The sequence below is a fragment of the Achroia grisella genome, unplaced genomic scaffold (assembly GCF_030625045.1).
Source record: "Achroia grisella isolate CSIRO2021 unplaced genomic scaffold, CSIRO_AGI_Agris_v1 utg784, whole genome shotgun sequence".
Taxonomy (NCBI): Eukaryota; Metazoa; Arthropoda; class Insecta; order Lepidoptera; family Pyralidae; genus Achroia; species Achroia grisella.
In genome coordinates, this window is record NW_026713024.1 from 2507423 (window position 1) to 2518902 (window position 11480).

At 33.1% G+C, this 11480-nt stretch overlaps 1 protein-coding gene across 1 annotated transcript; it reads left to right on the forward strand.

The window, feature by feature from the left end:
- The first annotated feature begins 143 nt into the window (after positions 1-143).
- Positions 144-3158, forward strand: LOC131851553 (large ribosomal subunit protein mL52). The gene is made up of 3 exons (XM_059202063.1): positions 144-298; positions 1015-1163; positions 2940-3158. The coding sequence occupies exons 1-3, from the start codon at positions 268-270 to the stop codon at positions 3129-3131; spliced, it is 372 nt and encodes a 123-aa protein (XP_059058046.1). The 5' UTR covers positions 144-267; the 3' UTR covers positions 3132-3158.
- Positions 3159-11480: the final 8322 nt, after the last annotated feature.

Sequence of the window (11480 nt, forward strand, 5' to 3'; positions counted from 1 at the left end):
ATTGAAGTCTACTTCCAAAAGTTGTTGGAAGAAACTTTATATAGGTTTTTAGGAATGCTTTTTAGCCATATATGTCAGTAACCGTCAGTTTGTTTGTCATACTGTGAGTTACTGAATAATGACTCAACTGTCATTGTGAACAACAAAATCAGTTTGGAATATTATTTTTAATTTAATTGATATAATTTCAAAATAATAAATATCTCACCAATTTGTATTATTGCTACTAAGGAACGTTACATATATTATTAACACAAATCGCACAACATGAGTTTAATTCCATGGACTTCGTTAAATGGTAATTTGTAACCTATAACCGCGTATTCGTAACTCCAATCTAATTTATTTACACATTATCTGACATTTAAGATTAAATTATCTAGGTGGCATTTTAAATAATGGACTTTATTATAAATATTTACCCAGTACTATTTTATTATATAAATATTTACCCAGTACTCAACTTCAATTGAATTTCATGATAGATTCCTCATTCACAATTAATTAAAGTAAAAGTGCTTAGGAATTAATCAATAAAATAGTTAACTATGAATTTAAACTCCTTGTTCATATATTTTTTGTATATACAATTATTTTTTAATTTAACTTATGCCGGCGACAGCTATAGCCGTGATTTCATACAGCCTAATGTATATATATAGACATAGAAACTACTAAGTATGTTGTATATAAAACGATTCAGTACATTGAATTGTTTTAAATACATAATACTTAGTAAATTCAAATAAATTAAAATATTTATTCAGATAGGACATTTTAGCCGCTTATGAATGTTAAGTTTTCACATTATATATTTTTTCCTTACCGTACAGTTCGGTATATAGATCCAATTGAGAAGAACTGGCAAGAAACTCAATTGAATTACTTTTTTTTAAAAGCCAGTTTCTATTATTATCCAGTATAACATTTTTCATTGTTATCAGCCATTCTTTCTAAAATTAATAAAAGGACTATTATAGGTGGTAATAATAGAAGAATTTTATAAATTTTCAGTTGCAGTCCGGTCATTTTCCAGTACTATGGTACAACAATCAAAGCAATGGCGACTGTCTCAGGGGCTTTCAGCAAATCGCAATGCTGAGGGTGTTCTTACAGATGGACCTGATTATACTTTCTTGGATGGGAGACCAACACCTCTACTGGTTTATATATATAAGTTATAAATTAATTCTTTTGATAACATAAATGATTAATTAAAAGAAAATAAATCCAGGATAAACTATATCCAGGGTTAGTGTAATGGGTATACCAGCCTAAAGTCAGCAATTTATGAAATTAAACAGATTTCCCCAAGAAGTGAATTGGAAAATTGGAAATATTTATTAAAAGCTTCATATAAATGTAGTTTCAATCATAAGATCAATTTAGTATGAATTATACAAAAAAAAACACATCTCTTCTTTGTTATAACCATATAAAGAACTGGCCAAAAAATTACCTAAGATTAAAATGAAAATAAATATTTTTGAATTAAGAACTTTTTTCTTTTTAAACTGAATTAAATCTGAGTGCCAATTATTTTTTTACATATTAATAATTATGGTCTTGTAAGATGTTTACTTTCATAACAATTTATAGGGATTATGTAAATAAAAATGCTAAGGTTCTAGTCATACACTTTATTGCACTTGGCAGATTTGATAGCTTCATGCTATAGATTTAATAATATCTGTACAAAGACTTGACACTTATTTTTGTAAATATGGCTCTTTTGGAAATTTATCTTATAAATATGGGTTACATATATGAATATTATGCCTTTCTGTCAGCTAGCCTTTTTTTAACAAGAATCAAATTAAATTAAAATAAAATATCTTTATTCATGTCGGTCTATTACAGGCTCTTATGAAGATGTCATGGTAAAAATATCAACATCCATCTGATTGATTATGAGCTAACAGGAACTGACAAGAAACACAGCTCTTATTCTTTTCGAATGAGCTTGTACATGATTACAAAAATACAGATTTATTATTAAACTAGCTACCCACCTAGGGTACGCATGGGTGTATATGTATTATACATATAAACCTTCCTCTTGAAACACTATCTATTTAAAAAAAACCTCTTCTAAATCTGTTGCATAGTTTTAAAGGTGTATATGTATTATACATATAAACCTTCCTCTTGAAACACTATCTATTTAAAAAAAACCTCTTCTAAATCTGTTGCATAGTTTTAAAGGTGTATATGTATTATACATATAAACCTTCCTCTTGAAACACTATCTATTTAAAAAAAACCTCTTCTAAATCTGTTGCATAGTTTTAAAGGTGTATATGTATTATACATATAAACCTTCCTCTTGAAACACTATCTATCTAAAAAAACCTCTTCTAAATCTGTTGCATAGTTTTAAAGATTTAAGCATATATAGGGATAGACAGAGACAGCGACTTAGTTTTTTACTATGTAATGATTCGATTAGTTTGCGATATTAAAACAAATAATTGAATAAGATTTCTTATATGTTAGTGTCACTTTGAATACGATAAAGATCATGCAGAACTACAAAACGATTTAAAACAAGATGACAGCCATTAACTAAAAACGTAGGTGGCGCCCTCATACAGCAAAAGTCCGAGTACAGTATTGAGTGTCAGTAAGCAAATAATCACTATGTATAATTCATTCACTACATAGTATAAAACAAAGTCGCTTTCGCTGTCAGTCCATCCCTATGTATGCTTAAATCTTTAATACTATGCATCGGTTTTTGAAGCGTTTTTTTAATAGATAGAAGTATTCAAGACGCAGGTTTATATATATAATACATTCAATTAGAGAGGACATAGTAACCACCAATATATGCTATTGCAATTTTGAAAAAAGGAAATAAATAAATTACTAGCTGTAACCCGAACAGACAAGTCCAAAATATACATAAATATTATTAATAGTTTAAATTTTATTTACAGCACAAGCAAAAACTTCGAATATTGAAACAGCAGGACTATGCTGCCCAAATCGTGGAAATGTGTGCTGAGCTTGATTTTGCTAAGAAAAGACATCAAGATATACTGAAAGCTGAGGCAGAGGAGAAACAAAAATATATAGATAATAGGCTTAAACCTAAGGGAAATTTGCTAAATAGACGTAGTAACAAGTAGGTTAATAATTGCAATATTGTTATATTAGTTGGTAATAAATTTGTTTTTTTATATATTTTTTTTAATATTATAATCCTAATAACTACTGCGCTAACTGCACCTGTATTCATCATAACAACTGTATTGCATGAGTATATATGAATGAGAATGGGGGAGGGGGGAAGGGGATTGTTAGTAATGTGGATTGATGATCTTATTGCTAGCAATGTATCATGTCAGGTTTACCTCTACTACTCCTAGGTGAAAAATTCTTGGTGATTGTCCCGATGGGCTAATTGACCTGACTTCATGCTCATCTTATCTCCACTAGTGCCCCGCCAGCGTAAAAAGTTAGCAAAGGCGGGTGCACCATTCCATTAACATCCTTATAAAAATAGTCGGAGGAGGCCAACTCCCACCTGATGGATAAGACTAGTCTGAGGGCACCGCTAGTGGTTCGAACCTTGGCTCAGGCGGTCGTAATATCGATCCTCGTTTGAATTGGATGAGGGATCGATCGGAGGGGAAGAGCTAATTAACCTGATTTCCATTCTATCATCCTCTACAGGTGCCCCGTCAGCGTGTTCAGTGAGAGTACGGGACTGCACCATTCCATTATTATCCATTAAAAATCTGAGTGGGTACTCATTCTCTTTTTATTATTATATAAAAAAAAACAAGTATATACGAATATGTCCTTTATATGTGTAATCTATTATAATTCAGACTTCGTTACGTAATCTGTAACATTCTGCTTACTCTTTGCTTTTATACTTTTTTTCTTTATTATCTATTTTGGTATTTTTTTTAATTCTTATATTTAGGGTGTAAAGAGTCGATATAAAATAAGATTGACCTGGATAGAAAATTCGGTTACGTATAATATTTGGGGGCATTAGGCCTTCCATATGTTTAGATTAGCCGCTCCACTGGCCCGTTACCACGATCCATTAAGGTCCGCCGGCGCGGAATAAACCTTTTACGGACTGACCACTGTGCGCACAATATTGATATTATCTAACAGATTTTTTATATGAAAGTGCTGTCAATTAGTAAAAAACTAATTGACAGCACTTTCATATAAAAAATCTGTTAGACCGAGATACAGCTATATCAAGCAGGTTTAGAAAAAAGTTAGAGTCGTGTCGTATCAAAGATTGATGGAAGATCGTGAGAGGTGGCGAGACGGTGTACGTCTTACTTTTTTCTAAACCTGCTTGATATAGCTGTATCTCGGTCTTCCCCTTCCTCTCTTTCTATCTAGTTTTCCTTTCATAATAGTATTAACACAGATAACATAATATAAGTTCTTCGTGTCGTACTAATATGATGTGTCAAATATACCGTCAGTTCGGAGTGCTTTCGAGCTAACGGTTTAAGCTCGCGAGGCACCAGTGGAGAATGATAAGATTAGTATAAGCTCAGGTCAGTGAGCCCATCTTGTTAAACCTGACAGGTCAACCTGACAGAGCTCATTGCTAGTAATGTATTATTATAGAGGATTGTTAGTAGTGTACATTACTAACAATCCTCTTCCACACATGGGTACACCGTGACCATGACACCATGGTCACCATGACTCCACTTCACACCTCAAGCTTTTTTGTAAGATGTGTTGAAGGAAAAGATTGGACAGTGAATTTACAGGACAAGAGGCATGCTATTATATCGTATGTCCATGAAAAACACATTTCAACTGTAAGGAAGGATAACTCAAAAACTACTGATGACACAGGAAACACTAATTTTCAAATAAAAAAGTCTAAATTAGTTTCGTTTCTCTTTATAGGACAACATAGAAAAATATACAAAAATCAATTCCCATGGAAATCATAGGCATTAGCGAATACCGATTTTGTGGTTAAATTTATACTTGACTTCATTTCGTTCGAACAATGAATTGAATTTATAGCATAAATTTAATTATATTCATCCAGTAATAATGCAATCTGATTCGACACCATTCGTCTGTCACTGGCCTGCCGATATCAATGAATTGTTCGAGCGGGAGTAATTATTTTAAAATTTAATTTATCTTCAGTAAAATGATTCTTTTGCATATGTTATGCATGTCATCCAATATTTCTTTCCCTCATATTCGTCCATCTCCTTTTTAATGATGGAACAGGCAAAGACCCTTAAACCGTACTGCCTAGTCTACTTTTAAATTTCTTCATATTTATACAGTTAATGCGACCAAAAGCCAATTCCTATGTAAAATTATCCATAATTGCTTTCATTCGTGTTCAAAATTATTTAAGTCTTATCCATATCCTTGCATCAACTATTCAAAGTTCTAACGATATAGAGGTAGCGTATCAATAATGGCATGCAATAATGAAAAAAAGTTTTTTTTAATTGTCCCACCACGGGCCTCGCGGTAGCCGACGCGGGGACGTCGGCTGTCACCTAAGGAGGGATGAGGCCAGGAATTGGCGCGCGCGGACAACACGCGCCCCACTCAGGAGTGGGGCTGAAGAGCCCGCGCTGCCAGGGTTCACGATTGATGTCACGATCACGTAACCCTGGCAACAAAGCGCTCGGAGGACACCAAAGGGTTTTAGCCGGTAGGAGTCCGGCAGTATCCGCAGGCCTCTCCCGGAGCGTGCGGATCACCATGAAGGATTTCACCTTGTAAAAAAAAAGGTGTCGGTATAAATGTCGGTGTTGGCATAGGTGTTGGTGTCGACGCCAGTGTCGGTGTCGGTGTCAGTGTCGGTGTAGCCGTCTGCGGAATCGGTGTCGGAATCGGTGTCCAAAGTACTAAGGACTTTTATAATAAATACACTTAATAACATATACGTATATATATATATATATATATGTTCGATTGCTTGCAATGCTAAAAATAATTAATATATTTTGTTCTAAACTTCTAAATAGACAAAAGACTGCATCGGGCCTAGTCTCAATTCTGCATTTTAGTAACATTTTATTGAACTATTTAACGTTTGCTAAAAAACTAAAAACTAAAAGTTAATAGGTTATTGAAACTTTTAATCGTGTGTCGTTTGCAAGCACACAGCGCGAAAACGTTACATCGAAATTAGTTTGCCTTCAATTTAGCTGCATGACAGTTTTCCCATACCTACACGACCAAGAAATTAATTTAGAAGAAATAAAAAAAAAAATATATGCGCGTCGTTTCGCGTACTTTTGAATCCAATTTAAAAATTAAATAAAACATGCATATTTTTATTATGCTAATGAAATATTTTTTTAATTATAAATATTAATTATTTTATTGGAGGTAATTATACGCATAGAAGAATTAGTATGAACGCATATTATTAAATGTGATAAAGAATAAATAACCGAGCCACAGTGTAAAATATTTATATATACTTACCTACTATAAAATATTTATATATTATGTAACTAGAAACAGAAAACTGCCGCCCCTGTACTTGCTTCTCAATTTATATATTCAAATATCCTATATGTTCATAAAAATCTTGACTTATTTCCAAAAAACAGCAATATTCATAATATTAATACAAGATTTAAAGACAAACTTGCTGTCCCCAAGTATCGTTTAGAAAAAGTTAATAGGTCTTTTATGGGAATAGGTATAAAAATTTACAATAAGATACCAAAGGATATGTTGGAATTACCCTTAAATAAATTCAAAACATCTGTTAAATCATATTTACTGAGCAAAGCCTATTACTCACTAAACGATTACTTGAATGACGAGTGTGCATGGCAATAGTTGTTCATGCACTGAATTTTCATTTAATGTTAGACATAGACACCTAAATAAATATACATTGTAAATAAACTGGCTTTAAAAAAAAAAGTAATTCAATTGAGTTTCTTGCCAGTTCTTCTCAATTGGATCTATATACCGAACTGGACGGTAGGGAAAAAAATAAAATTATAATGTAAAAATTTGACGTTCCTAAGCGGCTAAAATGTCCTACATGAATAAATGATTTTTGAATTTGAATTTGAATTTGAATTTGAATCTGTCACCTGGTGGCAGAAGTAAAAGAGCGCAACATACTAGGTACTGACAGGTTTACTTTCACGCGGTTCCATCTGGAAACCATTTCAAATGGAAACAAAAGCCGTGATTAACCAGATTTATTTGTTTATTCTTTATGTTAAATTTCATTAAGATCCGAGTGTGTCCACCCAATTAAATTACGACGAAGAAGAATATTCTTATCGTAATATGTATCTTTATTCAGAGACCTTATGTCTCGCCTTAACCCAAGCGTAATAGCAATACTTTCAGTCAAAATTTTGCCGTAATATTTATATTCCGCTCTTATACGTACTCATCTTACTGTATTATTACAGTAAATATAAAGGTATATTCTACGTCATTCTGAAAATAAAGTGAAATTCCAATGTCTCGCACATTTTTTTCAACTTTTTACTCTCTTGGATTTTTCATACGAATGAGCTAGAATATTTTTTTTTGTGATAATTAAGTTTTTCCTGAAATAATTAATTTCTTTCAAGAACTTGTTTAAAGAAATGTGATTAGTGTAAAACGATATTACTTGCATTATTCTATGGATATGAATGAAATGAATGAAAAACACTTTATTGTTCCTCTAACAGAAAGAATAATTACATAAATTAATATGTACATCAAATATAAAAAGAAAAAAACATAATTATAATATAGAGGTAACAATGGGCGGCCTTATCGCTAAATAACGATTTCTTCCAGGCAACCTTTGGATGGAGACTGTGTCTGGTCGAGGTATAACAATTAGTTGTTGGATGTACAATTTACATATCATACACACATACATATAACTACATAATAATCATATATAAAATATACATACATACATTATAAATAAATAAAATAATAATATCTATACAATAGCGACGTTACTATGAAGATAAGTTTCGTGAATAATATTTTTTAACGCTCGATAGAATTTTATCAAGTGTAGATACTTAGTTATTGTAGAGAATTTTCATAGTAGCACGACGTAGTAGTAGTAGTAGATGTATGGCGAGGGTCGAGAAGGAGCTTTAACTCATTTAGTCCTGAAAAGATAACACTCAGACAGCATATATCCCCTCCGATCTATCCCCCATCCTATTCAAATGCGGATCGAAATTACGACGGCCTGGGCGGAGGTTCAAACCCCTAGCGGTGCCCTCAGACTAAAGTCGTCTCCGTCAGGTGGTAGTTGGCCTTCAGCCGCACCATAAGTCCTTCCGCAGGTTTGGAGTGCGTTCTGCACATGCCAGCTATCGTCCGGAGAAGCTGTAAAGGCCAGCTGCGGCTGAGAAGCTGTAAAAGCATTAGTGTATAGAGTAGTCCCAAAAAAAGACAGCATGTATAATGTTACACATAGTATAGATAAGGATATATCACATCAATTCCTTTATACAAATATATCTGTATTTGTCACTAGCTGAACTCGCGACATCGTTCGCGTGGAATTTAACTTCATTTTTCTAAAATAAAAGTAGCCTAAGTTACTACTTATTACATCAGCTACCTGCTAATAAAAGTCCCGTCAAAATCGATCCAGCCATTTCAAAGATTAGCCGGAACAAACAGAGAGACAGATAAAAATTGTAAAAAATGTTATTTTAGTGTATGTACCGTATTTATATTCATATGCATGTAGTAAAAATCGGTTAATTCAATATTACAAACAGACACTCCAAATTTATTTATATGTGTAGATTATGACCGTGTTGTTAGCCACTCGAGCTCAGATTTAGAGTTCTCCGTAGTAGGTAGATATATACGAGCAAACACCGTAATTAAGCCACCGTGATTTTAATTAACCCAAGACGCTCGTGCTATGACTGAAATTGCTCTCTAAATGAGTCAATCTGCGGTTACGTTGGTAAATATTATTTTCTGGTTATATTTATAATTTCTTATATTATAATTGTTGTTGCAATTATTTTTAAACACACATTTTGTGACATTAATGAAGTATAGTGTATTAAACTTGACGTGGTCATTATTTGGCAGTACAATTAGGAAAAATCTTATACTAAAATCGCGATCAGGAAGTGTCGTGGCGATGATGTTATTACCATTACTGTTATATGCTAGCTACCCACCCCGGCTTCGCACGGGTGTACATGATTATACATATAAACTTTCCTCTTGAATCACTCTATCTATTAAAATAACCGCTTCAAAATCCGTTGCGTAGTTTTAAATATTTAAGCATACATAGGGACGGACAGATAGCGACAGCGACTTTGTTTTATACTATGTAATGATTGTTTACTAGCTGGCCCACGTAACTTCATCTGCATCACAATTTATATTTATTATTATATTTAGCCCAATTTACATATCTTTCTAAATTATTGCTTGTATATTATTCTGATGTATAAGCTATATTACTGTAAATTTCATCTGTTGTCCGTGTCCGTAGTTTTTGCGTGAAAGAGAGACAAACATCCATCCATATTCAAAAACTTTTGCGTTTATAATATTAATAAGATTGTAGTATGTAGGTAGTGAGTACATAGGTGAAATAATTGCACTATTTAATGTACATTAGTAATTTTATTCGATAGTGTGCTACATGCCTTATTAGTAACGCGTACATTCGACGCGAAGACGTAACGTGGACCAACTTTACACTGAACTTAAATCTATGTTATCTGGAGAGGTAAACTAATGGAAGGGTCTCGGGTGTTGACAAGTATAGGCACAGTGTATAAAGTGTACGTGAAGTAACTGTGAGTATAGATTGCGGAGATGAAAATCGATCGAGTTTCAATAGTAGCAACAAACGAAGACGAATGAAACTAAACGAATCGAGTTTCAATAGTAGTTTAGTTTCATTTATTGACTAATTTAAAAAACAACTTTATATTTCGTCGATTAAATAGAAAATATGACATTTTTCATAATTGATGATATGAAGGTAATCGAAAGAAAATAACCATCAGTGTAGATAGGTTTTTTTTATGGTTGATAATGGGATGGTGCACCCGCCTGCGCTATCGGTTTACGCTGGCGGGGCACCAGTGGAGGATGATAGTATGAGCATGAGGACAGGTCAGATAGCCCATCGTGACAAATTCACCGAGAATTTATCACGATGGTTTCCAGGGGGAACCGCGTGGAAGTCAACCTGACATGGTACATTGCTAGCAACAGAATCTTCAGTCCACATTACTAACAATCCCCTTTCCCTCCAGTGTAGATAGGTTTAATGTTTGACGAATTAAGAAGCCGAGATATCTACCAGTAAGGCATCATCCACATTTTAGATCAGCGTCATCTTTCACAGAGGCCCTGGCCACATTAGAATTAGAGGCTTATAAAAAATATGAAAACTTGAAAAAGTCGTTATGTGATGAGGGGTTCTAGTTCTTGCTAGACAGTTATAAAAAAAAACAAATACTAACAAATTGTCCATAGTCATTTGTTAAGACTGATTTTCAGGTGAGAGTAAAGTCGGTCGGTTATCGTTTATCATTTGAGTAGAGACTAGACTAGACTAGGGGGGCTATAATCCATCACGGGGCCCTGGGTACGTGCCCAGTGTGCCCAGCGGGGAAGAAGGGTCTTTCTATAATATAAATATGAGTCTGAAATCAGCATATTTTGTGCATAGTGACGAAATTAATGCAAATTAATCACCATACTTTTAAGTGAGAACGTGGAAGGAGTGTCGTGTGTTTTGTGTACAAATACTTAATTAAACTTTCATAATATTATTCTTTAGTGAAAGCAAAAAGTTATATTCAACTTGCTTAGTTTAATTAACTGCATATTTTGAATGACATTGTATGAAAACTAGTGGCTGCTAGGCAGTGTCTTGTACATAACATACGTATATTAAAACTTTCTTAATTAATCCGGGGCTGAAGATACCGCCAAGTTTTGTCACGAAATGAAAATATTCGGTCGATAAAACTTCCTTTTCATTTAAAAGTTCTTACTGGCAAGTGAGAAATAGTTCATATTATACAATTTGCATGTAGGTATATTATGTACAAGCTGTTTCTTGTGACTTCGTCAGCTAAAATGTAAGTTTTACTTTATTATATAATAAAAAAAGTAGTTTATATTACTCTTTATAGCATAAGCTATCTGTGAGTGAATGTCCCTGCAAAATCGGTACAGCCGTTTCAGAGATTAAGAACTAATCTTTTAAGATTATATTTTTTATATAAGTATATTATATTATTCATATGCATTTGGTGAACAGCAATTGATTTGTAATTGCAAACTGATACTTCATTCTTTTTTATTTGCATGTGTATGTAGGTAGATATGTATATATATAAAAATTAAATTTGATACATATTAAATGATACGAGCATGGCATGTAGCTAATTTTAGTCTATCGTAACATGTACACAATTAGTTGTAAGATATAGCTAACGTTAGTTTCGACTAGAAATACATAG

Excerpts from the sequence above, each read along its gene's own strand:
- LOC131851553 (XM_059202063.1), top strand. The coding sequence starts at position 268 with ATGAGTTTAATTCCATGGACTTCGTTAAATG. Across the intron at positions 299-1,014 it reads TCCATGGACTTCGTTAAATG|TTGCAGTCCGGTCATTTTCC; the intron begins GTAATTTGTAAC and ends ATAAATTTTCAG. Across the intron at positions 1,164-2,939 it reads GGAGACCAACACCTCTACTG|CACAAGCAAAAACTTCGAAT; the intron begins GTTTATATATAT and ends TTTTATTTACAG.